The sequence below is a fragment of the Dermacentor albipictus genome, unplaced genomic scaffold (genome assembly GCF_038994185.2).
Source record: "Dermacentor albipictus isolate Rhodes 1998 colony unplaced genomic scaffold, USDA_Dalb.pri_finalv2 scaffold_24, whole genome shotgun sequence".
Lineage (NCBI taxonomy): Eukaryota > Metazoa > Arthropoda > Arachnida > Ixodida > Ixodidae > Dermacentor > Dermacentor albipictus.
Genome location: NW_027225578.1, coordinates 4,440,549 through 4,458,397, shown reverse-complemented (window position 1 = coordinate 4,458,397; position 17,849 = coordinate 4,440,549). Strand labels below are relative to the sequence as shown.

Sequence of the window (17,849 nt, the reverse complement as noted above, 5' to 3'; positions counted from 1 at the left end):
GAAGGAGCTTCCGCGAGCGTGACAGCAAGGCTCCGATACTCGACGTCGAGCAGAACTGCCACTTCTTGTGGTCGTCGTCCTCTCCTTCGCTGTCTCCAGAGCCCCGCAGTGCCAGCCGAGAACTGTCCTCCGACATCGAGCCTTCGCCATCTTGCACGCCTAAAGGTACCCTTGTCTTTGTTGATTCGAGCCCCGAAAGCGAAGAAAAGAGCGAGAAGAGAGTTATCGTGCCCCCTGCGGACGTTGTCCTGGCCTGTTCTCCAAGCTCGAACCCAACGAGCGATTTCGAAAGCGACCCGATGTGGACTGGCAGCCCTCCTCACACGCCCGCCGGCTGTCTCAACGTAACGGCGAGTAGCAGACCCATGTGCCGCATTTGCCACGAGGGAGACCAACAGGACTCGCTCGTGTCTCTGTGCAGGTGCTCGGGCACTACGGGCCTCCTGCACGTCACGTGCCTGGAGCGCTGGCTGAACGCCCGCAACGTGGACTGTTGCGAAATTTGCTACCAGCGCTTTCCCACCGCGGGCCAAGCCACTTGCGTACGCCAGTTCTTCCACTGGGCGCTACACGGCAATTCGCAGCGGGCGGTGCTGGGAGACTTGTTTTGCTTCGCGCTCCTGACGCCGGTGGCCATGCCGAGCTGTTTCATGTGCACCCAAAGCGCCTCGAAGCAAACGCACGAAGGCCGCATCATTGAGGCGGCCGGCCTGGTCACTCTCGCCTGCCTCTTGGTCACGGCCTACTTGCCCTGGTCGTTCCTCACTGTTCGCTTCCACTACCGAGCTTTCGCGGCATGGCAGGCAAGGAATCCGATGCGCAGGATCATGGCACCACCTTTAGCCAGGGGAGCAGCTGCACGCGGCTATGACAGGACTACGGTCAGTCAATCGGCGGTCGTGCGAAAGCTGGTGCATGTCGTCGCTGGAAGCGTCAACGAGACCGGGCGCGCGTCAGCGGCACAAGGTCAAGGCGGCGGCACGCGAGCGGCTTTGGAATATTGCCCGAACGTTTTTCCAGAAGACCTGCCTTCTGCGCAGCAGCAGCCGACCTACTCGCTTGGCCCATCCGCAGGCTTCGCGTTTTGGTAGATGTTTGTTGTTTCGATAAACACTTTTATTCGTTTTATGGTATAAGCAAAATGATGCGTTAAGCATTCCTTGTATTTTTTTTTTGTGAGACTCAGCTCTGTGCAGCTTCGCCTCAATTTTTGACTTTTTACTCAATACTTTTTTTACAAATAAAGATAGCTTTGATTTTAAAACGGCTACTCTTGATATCGAATTGTTTTTTTCAATGCTTTTTTCATTGTTTTAAATGATTTCCAGTTTGCCGCGTTAGCGCTTGCTGTGGTCGCGTAGTTTGACAATGCGCTAATCAAACTGAGCGCGCAGGATCGAATTCCGGCCGAGATGGCCGCATACTGAATTAGAAGAAATTTAAAAAAAAAAGTCCAAGTAGCGCGAACTGGGCGCCCATAAAGAACCTAAGGTGGTCAAAATGAATACGGACTCCCCCACTGGCGTGTCTTTGAATATGGTGGTTTGGCACGTCGAACCCCAAAATTTATTTTACAGCAGTTAGAGCTTTACATATCTCAAACCTTATTTGCAACATTTCGCAGTATCCGCTGTGTTCTAGGATTTCGCTAGTGCATACCAAAGTAGGAAGCTTCCATGCAATTTTCACCGTGCTAGTACCACAACAGATGCGGCCACGTTGACGTCGGTGCGCCGTATGTCACCTACTTTGGTTTACTTTCTGGCAGTGACCGCATGTGACCGTCCTTCGCTGCATTATCGCTGTTATCGTTTTGTTGCTCGGCGCCTGTCGTGTTTAACCTTTCGCGTTTACGCAGCTTCTGCACACGCTAGTAGCGTGAGATTGCAGCCACGATGATGTAATGCAAACCATATATCTATTTTTGCTGTCCCTGCCTGCTGGGATTCTTACGTGCTTCTAATTGCACGACAGAACGAGGGGATGTGGTTCCAACATTGTAAATAGTGTTATAATACTGAGGCTCGTAATAAAAAAAATTGGAACTGAGCTAGCATGCGCGGATGTGCTCACTTGGTCGAACATAGCCTTAATTGATAACCCACTCCAGGCGTCATTAATTATTCAAGTAGCTGGTCGAAGTATCTACAAGAATCCTCACACGGCAGCTGAGGACGGGAACATCGCCTGATAAAGACCTAAACCCTATAAAGAAATGACTCTTGCAATTGACCTTGTAGCGCGAGCGGGGACCGTTTCTGCCAGCTTGTCTATGGAATATTTGTCTGTTTTCTTGTTATAGAACTATTCGCGATCGAAAAGAACGTCCTAGGGCGACGAAATGGAAAATAAAATGCTCTCCCAGATCTTGTCAACGCTTTGAGCTAAAAAAGGTCCCAGTACTGCTGACTGCCTGCGAAATGTATTGCTTGAGATGGCTACTAAATTCGTTGTCAGCTATTAAGGCTGACGTGAAAGATTCTAGGAACAAGGCCATAAAGGTCGAACTGACATCCCTCAGCGCATCTATAAGCTTTTTAAGTGACAATTTTGATGAATTAATGAACTAAATAAAATCTGAGCTGAATGGTGCAAGAAGTCGCCGCCTCAAGTGCCAGACAGAGAACACGAAGACAAAGTAGGTGACACTAGAAAACTGCTGACAGATTTGCACTCGAGACGGAAGAACATTGAATTGAAAGGTATACCCCTGTTGTTGAAAACGAAAACCTATAGAAAGCTGTCGAAACCATTGCCAGCTGTTTACGCGTTGGGTTTTCTTGTCAAGACTTTGGCGGTTGTGCAAAGAATTCCGACAAAGGTCAGCAATGCTCGAAATGTCGTAACATATCGCTCACGGTCCGCGCGTGATAAGGTACAAAAATCACTTAAAGTGAACAGTCTTAACACAACAATGCTTGGTTTCCAAACAAAGGCACGTGCGTTCGTGAATGAACCCTCGTGCTTTGAGGATAAAGCTGAAGATTCGTCCGGCTGGCGGAAGGACAAGTCTTGGCGAGAAAATCTGAGAACTCGAAGGTCATTCACATCCCGTTTGAAGATGACTGCGCGAGGCTAGTGTAGGTATACGTGGAACTTTAAGTCTGCCTATTAGCATAGCCATGGCACTCAGAATAACACAAGCCGATCAACTGCTATGCGGTAGGAGTACTATTTTTTTACTGCAACGTTCGCAGCATAAAAAAAAATTGACTTGCTCCTAGCACCTTTATCAAAGCATGGGCACAGATTCGAGGGGTGTTGCTAGCAACAACGCAAACTTGGCTAAAAAATGAAAGGAGAGAAGGTGGCCATCCCTGGTTATGTGACTCGCATCCGCGCTTCCCCTGTTCACGTGGTGGCAGCGTGGCTACGCATTCACTGAATTACCGCTGAATTGCAGTTCCCCAGATACAGAAGCCCTATTTCTTCGATTGCACTGTAGCGGTATGATCGGCGTCGTTTATCAGGAGCAAAATTTTGATGCTGCTTCGCTGCTTCTTTTTTCGATAAAACGGAACAAATATTCTGCCATCTTTCCAAGAAGTGCAACAACGCGGTAGTAATTCTTGGAGACGTGAACGTTGACGCACATTAGTCATCATAACTACACAGAACTAAATTCATTCAACTTTCGCAACACGATCAACAATAACTAGCCTGAAAAACTAGTGCGTCGGCAACAACCATTGACCTATGTTGACTAGCACTGAATAAAAAAGGTATGCTGGAATTTACGATGCAGCGATATCGGATCACCTTCCTGTTTTCGTTTCCGTTAATGACGCAAAGAAAAAAGAGTGCAACGTGATTGAAAATGGTCAGCAAAGCAGATTATAACTTACTGCAGAATAACATTCTCGGCATTGATTTTATTAATGTATATGATAATGATGTCAATATCGAATATCAAAATGTAATAGTTCTTTTCTGTGTCGTCAACGATAGCTGTTGAAACGTAACTGCACGCTCGTAGAAGACTCCTTTGAGTCCCTGGATGATGAATGAGATGCTTGCATTGCTGAAGCAAAAGATATTTCTGCTTCGGCAAATGGAGGGCTACATAAACCTAACGATAACTATTCAGGCCAGTTTTAAATTTTAATAAACCGGTATATTTCATGAAAGCACGTAGGGGGGAATACTATTCCTCTCTTACTGAACATGCTCAAGGTAAGTGTAAAAGAACTTGGGAGATCGTAAACTAATTGTTTGGAGATCTACCTTGAGAACGTACTGTGGATAACTTTAATTATTATTTCGCTGAAATCGGGTCAGTATTACAAGCGCATTTCCCTTCTAATAGGAACCAATACTTTTCACACTCTTTATTGAATACGTTATTTGCTGTTCACAACATAAGCGGAAATTCAATATGTTGCTAATATGAGCACCAGTAAAGCAACGCGGTTAGTGAAAGATAATATCGGTGCCCTGAGCCCCGTCTTACCATTTTACCGTTCGTTGCGTACGTCAAGTTATCCCTCTTGTTTAAATTAAAGCCAAAGTCGTACTGGTATATAAAGACAGCAATCGCTCTCATCCTTCAAGTTACGGACCTATATCTGTTTTGTATATTATCAATATTATTCCTGAAATAAAACATTGCAAACCGAGACTATCGACAGCACGGAACGGCACGAACTAAGCAAAGAAGATGCACCGACAAGCGCTGTGAAAAAGCTTAACCATATCGGCCCGCGCTGTAACATACCTATTTGCGTCCACCAGTATAAGGAAATCATCGACATACCTACATGCTTTTTTTTTCGTGTGCAGTGCAAGGACCACTTCCTGGCATGTGAGGCAGCAGTTATCTGCGCTTGTCCGCTCTTCTCTCTTGTGCATTTCGTGCCGTTTCCTGTTAAGTTTCAGTATGGAATACTAACGTGTCCAACGTACCGTCCATCTGAAAGTTATTGCAAAACGTGTACGCAACTTCCTTGAAGAACGCCATTCAATTTGCCCGGACCAACCTGGATTCGGATTACATCACTCCACTGCAACAGCTCTGCTAACTTTGGCAGAAAAAAATACCGTGGCATTTCCGAATAACCTGCTTGCCACTGTAGTTTTGCTTGACCTAAAGAAAGCTTTCGATACACACAGATAGAGAGAGAGAAAGAGAGCGTAAACTTTTATTTCAAATCAACAAGATTTCAGTCCGGCGTCTCTTTAGTGGTCTGGGCACCCGCCGCGGACGCGGTTCCGAGACCTTGTCTCGAAGCGGCTTCCTCGGCTCGCTGGACGGCCCAGAGTTGTGCTATCAGGTCAGAGCGGAGCAGTGCGGTCATCCAACGTGACCGGAGGCTGGCGGTGGAAGAGACGGAGGGGTTGGCACTGCCCGACTTGTTTGTTAGGTCCCGACACTCCCATAACATGTGATTTAGTGTGGCAACCTCGCCACACGATGTGCATCTGTTTGTAGTGTACATGTCTGGATACATGGCGTGCATGAGTCTGGGGTTTCTGTATGAGTCTGCTTGTAATTGTCTGAAGTGTACTGCTTGCGTCCTGTCTAACCTAGCGTGAGGGAATGGGTATATGCGTCTTTGTAATTGGTAGTGTGCCGTGATGTCGTGAAAACTGGTCATACGATCCTCCCATGCCCAGACGTTTGCAGTACCCCGCAGGGGCTCTTCCTCCGATGCTGCTCGGTGAGTCAGGCCTCGAGCAACGCCGTGAGCCGCTTCGTTGGGGGTGCTCATTACAGTGTGTGCCGGGATCCATAGCAAATGCCTTCGGTTATCAACGTCGGCCTCTCCCTGGTGTATGGGATGTCGCTGGAGTATCTGATACGCCTCTTGCGAGATGCGCCCATTTGCAATATTTCGAATTGCCGTTTGCGAGTCGCAGATCACGTATGCAGCTTTGGTTTGTGTGAGGGCCAGTGCTATGGCCGCTTCCTCTGCCGCTTCGGCATGTGCCGTGTTCACAGTGACGCTAGTGAGGTGGCTGCCTCGGTGGCTATTAACTGCCGCCACGAAACTCTTCCTGTCTCGATAGCGGGCTGCGTCGGTGAAGACCGCCTCCTTGTCGTTAGAGTAACTTTTGTTCATGTGTTTTGCCTTGGCTTTACGCCTCCCCGTGTGGTGTTGGAGGTGCATGTTGCGAGCAATGGGGGTACGTATAGGTGCTCGCGTATGTGTCTTGGAATGTCTACTTTGACGCCGTGTTGCCAGTGGTATGCGATGCCGAGATTTTCAAGTACGTGTCTGCACGGGCGGGTCTTGGATAGGCGTTCAAGTTGGGACGCTTGTTGCGCCTCCACGAGTTCTTCGAGCATATTGTGTAGGCCTAGTTCTAAGAGCTTAGTGGTGCTAACTCCAGGCGTAAGTCCCAACGCACATTTGTACGCCTTGCGTGTCAGCGCGTTGAGCTTGTTTTTTTCCGCAACCGTCCAGTTGTGAAACGCTGCCATATACCTTATCTGAGAAATGACGAAGGCTTGTATGAGTCGGATGACGCTGCCTTCGCGCATGCCCACGTGTTTGTTCGTGATGCGTCGAATGAGCTGCATCGTGCTGGTGGCCTTTGCCATTATCTTGCGAAGTGCTTCGCCATTGCCACCCTTATGCTCTATCATCATTCCTAGTACCCGGATTTTCTCTACTATCGGGATGGGTAGGCCGTTTGATGCCGTGAATTGGATGTTTTGCTTTTCCAGGGGGGTGTAGCATTTAGGTGGGCGCCCCTACTGACTGCTCTATATAGCAGCAGTTCGGATTTTTCGGCCGAGCAGGAGAGTCCCGTGTCCACGAGGTAGTTTTCCAAGCATTGGATGGCCTGTTGTAAACGTTGCTCGATCGCTCCGTCACTGCCCGTTGTCGTCCAGATCGTAATATCATCCGCGTATAGCGTGTGATGCAGTCCTTCGATTTGAAACAATCGGTCGGGCAACCCCAGCAGGATGAGGTTGAAGAGCATTGGCGAGATCACCGAGCCCTGCGGGATGCCCGAGCTGCCGATGTTGATTTGCTCTCACTGTAGTTGTCCCACTCACATGCGAGCGGTTCTTCCCGCGAGGAAGTCTCGGACATAGTTGTACGTGCGCAGGCCGAGATTTTGCTTGTCTATTTGTCGCAATATGGCATCGTGGCGAACGTTATCGAAGGCCCTCTTCAAGTCCAGCCCGAGGATGGCTCTCGTCGAAGGCCCCGGATTGTCTATGATTTGGTGTTTTAGTTACAGAATGGCGTCTTGCGTGGAGAGATGTCTTCTGAACCCAATCATGGTGTGTGGAAATAAGTCGTTGTCCTCGAGGTAATCCGTGAGTCTATTGAGAAACGTGTGCTCCATTAACTTGCCCATGCAGGACGTGAGGGAGATGGGGCGCTGGTTCTCCAGCTGTAATTTCTTGCCGGGTTTCGCTATCAGTGTGATATTTGCTTCTTTCCATTGCCGGGGTAGCTTGCCGTGCGCCCAACACTCGTTAATGTATTTTGTTAGTTTCTCGATCAATCCGTAATCGAGATTGCGTAGTGCCCTATTGGGTATTCGATCGGGGCCAGGGGCCGACTTACTGTTCAGATTTACGAGGGCCGCCTGGATTTCGGCAACGGAGAATTCCTCGTCTAGGGTGGCGTTGCTTTCTCCTGAGTAGTCTGGATATATTTGCGGTGGCGTTTGGGACATGTAAAGGCGTTCCGCATCCCGTAGGAATTATTCTTCCGTTCCCCCGTAAGCGTGTATGATTTTGTATACGCCTTGCATGTGTGTGGTCTTGGTGTTGGCGGGATCGATCAGGTACCGCAGTATCTGCCACGTGCAACGCGTTGTGAGTTGACCATCCACCTCCGCGCATTTCTCTTCCCATCGTTGATGTTGCAGGTTAAGCGCGTACTTTTCTATTTCTTTGTTCAGCTGTGCTATCCGTTTACGCAGTCTCCTATTGTGTCTCTGTTGTTTCCATCGGTGCTGCAGGTAAGTTTTGGCTTCCCACGTGTGCAGCAACCGGGAGTCTATATTCTCGAGCCCAGCTGTCGACGGGATCGTTTGCGTTATGCGCTCGATATCCCACCGCAGTTGGTCGGTCCATTGTTCTATATCTTTGATGTCTTCCATTTGTTGCTCATCATGATGTTAGCGTAGCCGATTTCATTTGGTGAGCTTCATTTGACGACCGGTATTGTGTTCCTGCGGACCACCTTCTGCTTCTATGGAAATAATGTAGTGATCGCTCCCCAAGTCTTGCATGGTGTTTGGCCAAGTGACTCTGCGTGTGTTGCACGTGAAAGTAAGGTCCGGCGTCGTGTCAGTGCTTACGCTGTTGCCCTGCCTTGTTGGTGCCGCGGGGTCGGTGACCAGCTCGAGTCCGGCGTATTGCGCCATTGCCCATAGATGAGTGCCTTTGGGGTGATCGTGCTTGCAACCCCACGCCGTGTGCGGCGCCTTAAAGTCCCCCCCAATGAACAGCTGTTGCCCCTTGGCGATGTCGATTGCCCGTTTGAAGAGAACATGGAAGCGGTGCTGGCGGCATCTGGGACTGCTGTAGACGTTGAGTACGAAGATGCTGTTGCGGGTCTTACGTGGTGGAATTAATTCTACGAGAACGTTTCGATACAGCAGATTTATTTATTTATTAAGAATACTGCAGGCCTTAGAAGGCCCAGGAAGGAGGGGAAAGGTACATACAAAAAAAGAAAACACAATAGACGAAGGAGTAAAAAGAAAAAAAAAGCTCTGGAAAAAGTGTAATAGAAAGCACAAATGCATAATGAGTAAAGCACCTAAATAATGCATAGAGTGTGGCAGATACAAATTGAAACACTCTTTCACAAGCACAATTTCAAAGCACTGGAATTGTAATAGAAGAAAAGCGGAATGCATAATTCAAAATTATTACGACGCGGAAATCAATAAATATTGCACAACGATACAAATTGAAATCAGATTTTGTAACAACAAGCACTAATATTAGATAGTAATGGACGTTATTGAGTCAGTGCTGAGAAGTTTGTTATAAGGTAGGCTGTTCCATTCCGTTACTGTTCGAGGGAAAAAGGAAGACATAAGGACATTGGTTCTACCATTATAAGGCGTTAATGAGGCAGCGTGGCGATGTCTTGTTCGGCGGGCAGTAAGGGGTGTTATGTAAGGTTCGGGAGAAAGAGATAGTTTATTGTTACTCAGTAAGAAGAGAAATTTAAGCCTATGAATTTTTCTTCTTAGTTGCAAAGACTGAATATTGTGTTCAGCCATTAACTGATTTGGGGAATCACTTGAGCGATATTTAGAGAAGATGAACCTTACCGCTTTACGTTGTATCATTTCTAGCGCATGGCTGTTAGTTTTAGTGTAGGTATCCCATGCAATAGCTGCATGCTCGAGTTTAGGACGGACAAGAGAGGTGTAGGCGATAAGACGGGTTTCAGAAGGAGCGCGTTTTAATTTATGCTTGAGGTAGCAAAGCTTCTTAAAAGCTGAGTTGCAGAGATGAGAGATGTGCGAGTTCCAACTAAGGTTACTGGCTATTGTAACACCGATGTACTTATATTCATTCACCTCCGTAAGAGGTATGGATGGTAGGCTATAGGTAAACGACAATTTATTAATTTTTCTAGTGGTCTTCATAAATATTGTTTTATCAATGTTAAGCTGCATATCCCAGTGAGCACACCATGCTAGTATGTCTTGAAGGTTGGAGTTTAGAATAAATTGATCATGTTGGCAGGTGATCTCATTAAAGAGGAGACAGTCATCAGCAAATAGTTTTATTTGTACGGGTTGAGTAACAGCGTCTGCAATGTCATTAATATATATGTTAAATAATAATGGTCCAAGAACACTACCCTGGGGAACACTAGAAGTGACAGGAAGGATGCTGGAAGAACAACTATCAACTACTACGAATTGCGCACGGTTAGAAAGATAAGCGCGAATCCAATTTACGAGATGTGAAGGAACGTTGAGATGTTCAAGTTTTTCTGTTAGTTTTTTATAGAAAGCAGATATTGCAACTCGCGTGCAGCTTGAATGGTACGCTTCAAGAAGTCGGAGGTCCGTGGCATGTACGAAAACTGGAACGGGGTGACGGCGTCTTAACTATTTTGCCGCAGTGAACAGACGTGGTTGCCGCGGCAGTGGGCAGGCAGAAGCCGAGAAATGAAACTTCCTTTCTCACCGCATATACTCTCGCACGTAGAGTGCCGCAGCTTTGCCTGTGGTGCGCCAGATAGCCCTCACTATCTTGCAAACCTGGCAAGATAGTGACTACAAATGTACAGGAAAAACATTGATTCGCAGTGGAGGAAAAGAACTAGGAAGCTTACCAGCAAGTATGCGGCCTGTAGGGTGGACAACACAACAACAAAGGTCAAGCGGAAAGTCAGAGAAGCTGAATTAATCTCATGGGTGGCGGCAATGGAAAAGAAACCTGCCATGAGTAACTACTTAAGAGGAAAAAACGAAATCAGGAAAGAAACCATTTATGATAACTCAAAGGGAAGCTCATTACTTTTCGAAGCGAGATCAGGATGCCTTGGAACACGCACCTATAAAGCGAGATATAATAAGGAAGAAGAAGCATGTGCTTGCTGCGGTAAAGCTAGGGAAACTATGGAGCATGTTTTATTAGATAGTGAAGACGTCCAGCCAGTGGTCGATTTAAGCACCACTGGCCTCCTTGAAGCCCTTGGGCTCAGCGGGAGCAGTGGTAAAGTAAACATGTCTGCAATAGGTATTAGTAAGAGGCGATTGGAGGATTGGTGGAATAAAAGTAGGGAAACTACAAAAGACGGAGACGTACAAAAGCACAGTTCGCAATAGGGGATCAGAAAATTTGGGCGTGGTAGTTGGTAGTGTTTTTTTTTCTTTTTTCATTGTTTAACCTAGGTGGAATATTAGGCAGTATAGTAGCAAGAGCTTGGGTGCGCAACCCACCGCCCCGTTCCAAAGGGGACGCTCATAACATCCATCCATCCACCGTCCATTAAGCAAGACAACAAAAAATCTCAAATGGAGCTGGAGTGTTTATACCTGTTTAAAAGGCGCGCCAATCTCGCCGACAAGAAACATCGGCAGCCGCGTCGGCGGCGGTCGTCGACATCTCACGAGACGTTCATTTGTGGGATCACCAGCCATTTGTGCGCAGGCCCGAGTAAAAGCGGGCGCGAGAGATAACATTTGGGGGTTATGGTCTTTGAATATATTACTCTGCCTAGGCACTATGGAGTAGGTTTCTTAGCGAGTATTGTATGCGTTTGTCCCCTAGACATGCCAGCGTCGCGGAGTATGGTCGAGTTTGTTTACGCTGCGCCGCTGGCTGCCCGCGCGGTGAGGCAGTGGGCACAGTCGCCCCATTTGGTCATCACTGTGCCTGAAGGGACAAGGTTCTGGCTAGTGTTGTACAAGTCGCGGGTCGCTTTTTTCGTCGCAACGATAGATCGCATTTTTTTTTACACGCACTGCTCCATGAGGGTACATTAACCGGCAAACGAAGGCCTCGAGAGAGCCCTGGAGGTTATCATAAAGCAGGCGACGCAGGATCTGCAGGGCAACGAAGGGGTAGCACGGGGATCAAAGGTGAAAGCAGGGCGGCCCGTGGATTGGGACCGCGGAGGCCGAAGCGGGCCAGGGGGTGTTCACATAAAAAATTCGCTTATACAGCCCTGGCACGCGCAGGACTCCGCGAGCCCCGACCCACGGATCAGTCTGCAGGTTCTAGCTTTGGTGTAGCCGTTGCCACTTTGGTGTCCCGGAGGTGTCGCCAATTAGGCGAAATAATGACAGGTTGTTACAATTAGTAAAAAACACACGATTGAATAAATATAATTACGTCCATAATAGTTCTGTGGAAACCCGCAAGGTGGTGAGAAGTAATTAATAAAGGGAGAATGAGACATCCTTTTTCCTGCGATCTGCTAGCAGCCTGGTTAGCTCAGATGGTAGAGCGGCTGCCCCGGATAGGCGGTGGTCCCGAGTTAATGTCCCGGACCAGGACGAATTTTTCTTCAACTGTGAGGCTTTTCTTTCGAGGAACCCGGATAAGTTTCCTTTGAAGCCACTGCTACGATTGGATGGATGTCTCATTTTCCCTTTATTAATAATTACGTCTAGCCGCCAACTTGTGACGTTAAGTTGAGTACTACGGCGCCCCGGGACTTCTGCAACACCAGTCGGAACTTTCCTCTGAAGGTACGTCGGACAGACTTTCTCGCGCCTGCGGCGCTGGTGCCGAGTTGGTCATCGTCACCGGCGGCCTTTCAGCCACTTGCGTTCAACCGCGATTGCTAAGACGCTGTCCCTTTTAGATTTTCAATATATGCGGCCAGGGCTCTACTACGGTCGTTACTGTTCACACAGAAACATCTGTGACGTTATATACAAGGTACATCGACGTAAGGCGCGAGGAAGCTATGAGCCGCCTCGACTGACTTAGCACGAGCGCCACAGGTGTGGGACAGCCTGTGCGACACAGCAGTCGCCAAGTTGGGCGTGACTGCCCGCTGCTTCACCTAAGGTTTGTTCGATTCAGAGAAAGGTGCACGGCACCGCACACGAGAAGGTAGAGGAGGGCGGCAGTTATGATGTGCCGGGTTGCACCCACTCGCTGCAAGGTTCAAGGGTGCACTGCACCGCGGTGGCACCTTGCGTTGCGCCCCGTTCAATCGAGGATAGGTGTGCAGGGCGCACCGCTGCACCTCGGGGATTCGAAGGCCTAATTGCAGTGGACCGTGAATAATTGCAGAAGGTGCAGAGAAACTTGGCTGAATCGAGTAGACCTATATTTTACCGCGCTGGCAGCCAGCGTCCGAACGTAAACAAACACGACCCCACTCCGCAATGCCGGCACGCCTTGGGACAAATGTCTACAACAAGCGCTAGGAAACCTCCTGCGAGCAAAAGCCCGCAGATTTTCTCTCTAGTGCACGCTCTTACTCGCGCCTGCGCACAAACGGCCGGCGATCGCTCAAATGAACGTCTTGTCAACGTCTCGGCGCACACCTCTATTCGACTCCGGCGGGGAGCGTTCAAAATCACGTGCGGCCCGCCAGCGTATTTACAATTGCTAGTAGGTACAGCGGGGCGTGGCACTTGCGCAGAGAGCGGACGTTTGCGCACATGCGTGGGTAAGAGCGGTTGCGAGAGAGGAAATGTGGGTTCTTTTGCTGCTTGAATATATTGATGTGTTTGCACGAAACGTTCGACGAGCCCATTTGCGCTAGGATTCGTGGGCTGCCGATACGTGCAAACAGCACCCTAAAATCCTTGCGCAAGTGGGCTCGCAAACTCTGAAGAATGTGCTACGAAAGGATGACACGCGCCCACCACTAAAGGTAAAGCTCAACAAGTTTCTGCTCGCCTATATCGGAACACTCCTCACGCTACAACGCACGAGGAGCCGGTCAACTTGTTGCTGGGTCGACGCTTGCGTACGCGCCTTGACGTGCTGAAACTCTTGGTGGGGCAGAGGGTGGCTTACAAACAGTTCAAAGAACAGTTCAAACAAACGGTGAACCGACCATGTCGAGTGCGCGAAGTGACTCTTGGTGATCATGTTCTCGCACGCCATTACAGGGGACCGGCAAAATGTACGCCAGCAGTTGTGATAGCTCAGACTGGACTGTAGTCTTTCAAGGTTCGTGTATCGACCCCTTCAGGATGCTTGGAGTGGCGGCGTCACAAGATCCAGTTACTTCAAAGCACGACAGTGCCTGCGAAAAACGTCGTTCAAGACAATGGGTTCTCCATGTGGCCACACAGCGACCCCGGATCGGGAATAGCACCTTACGTACCACGAGCTAGTGTTTTTTCTCCTTCACTACCGAGCTTTATTTACCGACGTCGCAGGCTGGCATTTCATGGGGCGACGAGGATCGTCGCTACCCAATTCGAAATCGTCGACCACGTGATAGATTCCAAGCAGCAACGTGAACTTTGATAGTTCCATAATAAAAGCAGAGGAAGTATTGTGTCGGTGATAGCGCTCCTGGTAAGCAGGCTGCTGTTAGTGTGTATGCGAGCTCAAGTGCTTATAATGTCGTGCTAGGTGCGCTAACCGCTGAATCCTGATGTAACCACGAGCCCGTAAGCTTCGGGCAATAAACACCGTTACATTAAATGTATGACTCTGCCTAGGTACTACGGCGGAGTTTCTTAGCGCGTGTTGTATGCCTTTGTCCCTAGGCGTGCCGGGAGAAGTCGCGTTGCGCGGTAGTGCCGAACATAGTGTCACAAGTTGGTGGCTCGACGTAATTATATTTATTCAATCGTGCTTTTTAATAGTTGAAACAACGTGTCGTTATTTCGCATTATTGGCAGCGCTTCCAGGACACCAAAACGGCAACAGGGACACCAAAGACTGGTCCTTGGGTAGGGGCTCACAGAGGCCTGCGCGGCCCCAACCCACTTGCCGCCCACCTTCCAGCCTTGATCCCCCCGCTACCCCTTGGGTGTCCCGGAGAACCTGCACTACCTGCTTCATTATAACCTCAGGTGCTGCGCTGAGGCCTCCGTTTGCCGGCTACATGTGCCTTCCTGGAGCAGCGCTTGTAAAAAATCCAATCTATCGTCGCGACAAAAAAGCGACCCGCGACTTATACAACACCAGTCAGAACCTTGCGCCTTCAGACGCAGCGATCACCAAATGCGGCGTCCGTGCCCACTACCTCACCTTGCGAGCAGCCAGCGGCGGAGGATAAACAAGCTCGACCGCACTCTGCAATGCCGGCATGTCTAGGGGACAAACTCATGCAACACGGGCTAAGAAACCTCCTCCGTAGTGGCTAGGCAGAGTCACATATTCAAGGAGCAAAGGCCCCCTGATTTTCTCTCCCGTACCCGCTCATACTCGCGCCTACGCAGAAACACCGGGCGCCGCGAAAAACGCCCACCCCGCTGTACCTACTAGCAATTGTAAAGATGAGGCCCCGGCAGTGCATACGGAAAACATATCCCCTGGGCGCTGAGGGCGGTCAGAGCTGCCCGCCTATATTGGCTCTCGCCACAAGCCACGACCGCTAGCATGTCGGCACGCGGGACCGCGGTCTCCGGCTTTGCCCACGAGATATAATTTTGTTTACGCTTTGATGCTGGGCTGCCGCCATGGTGAACACGGTGCAGCAGTGGGCACTGATGCCCCTTCGGTGATAGGAGCGCGCATCACTTGTATTGTGGTGTATCCGAGGCACGTGAAGCAACTTGAAATGCTTTAAGAAACGCCTGTACAATGTTGCACAAAGGTTGTGCGCAGACCTTTGACGATGCGATCAGTGGCGTAGCAACAGGGGGGGCCGGGGGGCCATGGGCCCCGGGTGCACGGGGCCAGTAGGGAGGTGGGGGGGGGTGGGGGGGGTGGGGTGTCATATACGTCTGAAGACACCCGAAAATTGTCGATATCCTCGCCTTCCTCGACTACACCTGGGTGGGGGGGGGGGGTGACAGAAGAGCTAAGGGCCCCGGGTGCCAGACGACCTTGCTACGCCACTGGATGCGATGCCTCGCTGCCGAAAGCCGTGTCGCTCCGTTTTCAGCGACGCTGAAAAAAGCATTCATGCCGAAAGTGGACACGCGCACAGCGAGGAGGAAGATGATGGCGGCGGCATGATCATGGAGCCATGTGGTGAGAGTACGTAAAGTTTATTTTAAAATCAATAAGATTTGAGTCCGGCGTCCTTTTAGTAGGTCTGAGCACCCGCCACGCAAAGCCGGAAAAGCGGCAGCTGCTGTGGATGGACTACAATTTTCCGACAGTAACTATGGGAATGCCGTTGATCTACTCAAGTGGGAGTACGGAAAAGATGACGTGCTGGTAGAAATGCATATGAAAGAACTAATTTAAATACAGTGGCAAGCTGCAATGAACATGACGGTTAAAGAAAGCTGTCAACAAAGGTGCAAGTGCCCATACGTTGATTGGAATCCTTAGGATTGAAAAGTGAGGCCTATGCATCGATGTTGCTTCCGATCCTGAAAAGAGCTTTGCCAGTGGATCTGTACATTGGATTCCAGTTAAAAGAAAGAGAAGGGATCAGTAGACCCTCCGCGTAAGATCAGAATGCGGCTTTACATCAAGAAAATTTTCTTAGGCGCTTGATGAAATACATAGAAGATCAGGTAGAGTGCAGAGAGGAATTGCCGGCAGAAAGGAGAGAAAGCTACGACAACAGAACTGAGAGTCGCAGCAGACAAGAATTGTTAATTTTCACAGCACAGCTGCAAAGTTTTGCATATTTTGCGAGAATACTGCTAATTATGCTGATGATTGTAGGAAAACGATGCCTTATCAAAACAAGAAAATGAAGCTCAAAGGCCAAACAGATGTTTGCGCTGAACCAGGCCTCGCCATACTGCTAAAATATGTAAGGCAAACATTGGGTGCAAGATATGTCAAAAATGGCATGCGACGTCTATGTGCAGAAGCAATGAACTGAGAGCACAGGGTACAGCATCTACTCCTGGTGAAATTGAAAATCCGGAAGAGGAAACATCTGCTTGCCAGTTTACGAACCTCTCATCAAGTGTTTTTCTGCAGACTGCAGTTGCATTAGCGGGAGGTAGAAGGCAGTCATGTTATTGTCGTGTTCCGTTGGATACTGGTAGCCAAAATCATTCATACTGAAAAGCCCATCTAAGAAATTTGGCTGTAAAGTTAAGGGAAAAGAAAGACTCATGATAGCTTTAGTCGGATGAGGTCAAAATGAAAGAGTCATGAATTCGGTTGAAGTTAAACTGAAGAGTGCCCACAGTAGCGAAGAAGTGTTATTGGAAGCACTGGAAGTAGACATAATTAGTAGGCAAGCTCTAGATCGTCAGCAAATTCTGCCTGTCACAAATTGGTAGGCGAGAATAAAAAGTCGCGAAGCACCAGGGGGCCCTTGGGATCTCGAAAGTCCACATCCGCCGCTCCTGTGCGTTCAGGGAAGTGTCGAATGCCTAATTTGGATTCCTCAGAAGAATTGGTAAAGAGGGGCTCGCAACTGGCCGAAGACTCTGACTCGCGGCACCTTCCTTCATTTCCAGGCCTCAACGCAAAAGTTGAAGTAGCTGTCAACAGGCCTGATGTTGTCGGCTTAGTCAACAGGCCGGACGTCGTTCGTCTGCGTTCTACCTGTTTCTTACTAGAGTCAGTAACAGGACTTGTTCGAGACACTGAACAAAGATTTCGCCAGTGCGAAAGCTAACATTCTAAGCGCAGGCGACCCGCTCACGACAACTGTTGCTGCGTATGCCGTGGAAGATAACGACGTAAAGAGCAAGAAATGACGGTGAACCAAGGAAATACCGTTTTGAGCGGCGCACGCACTCCTAGATCCTTCTGAAACCTGGCCAAGGTCATTGAAGTATATTCTGGAGTCGACGCGAAGCCGCGCTCCTGTCGCCTAAAAATGAAAAGAAGACTCGTTCGGAGACCTGTACAACATTTTTACTCAGTTGAACGCTGCTTCCAACGATAAGAAGAAACCTTTTCGGCGCCGGAAGCTGTTGAAACTCATGGGAGCGGACAAGGCGAGAAAGAAGAAGACGGCGGGCTCCAAAGGCGCGCGCGCTAAAGAAAAATAAAAAAAAGAAGAATCTTGAATTCGTTCGCATCGAACGCAGCTGTCTCGCCTCGTTTCTATGACAGTTGCAGTTCAGAGTGCGTATTTCCGAGGACGCTAGTATAGGATCAGGTAAAACTTAATGCCGCATACGTTACGCGGAGCGCGTACTGCTCCAAAATATTTCGACGCCCCACAGAGTGACTGAGTGGAATGCCTCGAGGAATGAGAAGCTCGCATATATTTGCTGATGTACTTCCATAAGCCTTCAAAACATGCTTGAAACCTTAAGCACTTTTCTGCTGCCGCGCGTGCGGCTTAACTCTGACACCCCATTCTACGTGGGATATGATTTTCTTATACCCACTA

The 17,849-nt window shown here is 49.1% G+C and overlaps 1 protein-coding gene across 1 annotated transcript; it reads left to right on the top strand.

Moving 5' to 3' along the window:
* The first annotated feature begins 299 nt into the window (after window positions 1–299).
* LOC135909121 (E3 ubiquitin-protein ligase MARCHF3-like) lies at window positions 300–1,091 on the top strand. The gene has a single exon (XM_065440949.1). It carries the CDS (start codon window positions 300–302, stop codon window positions 1,089–1,091), a length of 792 nt encoding a protein of 263 aa, XP_065297021.1.
* Window positions 1,092–17,849: the final 16,758 nt, after the last annotated feature.

Bases quoted from the DNA above. Each gene is read 5' to 3' on its own strand.
- LOC135909121 (XM_065440949.1), top strand. From the start codon at position 300: ATGTGGACTGGCAGCCCTCCTCACACGCCCGCCGGCTGTCTCAACGTA.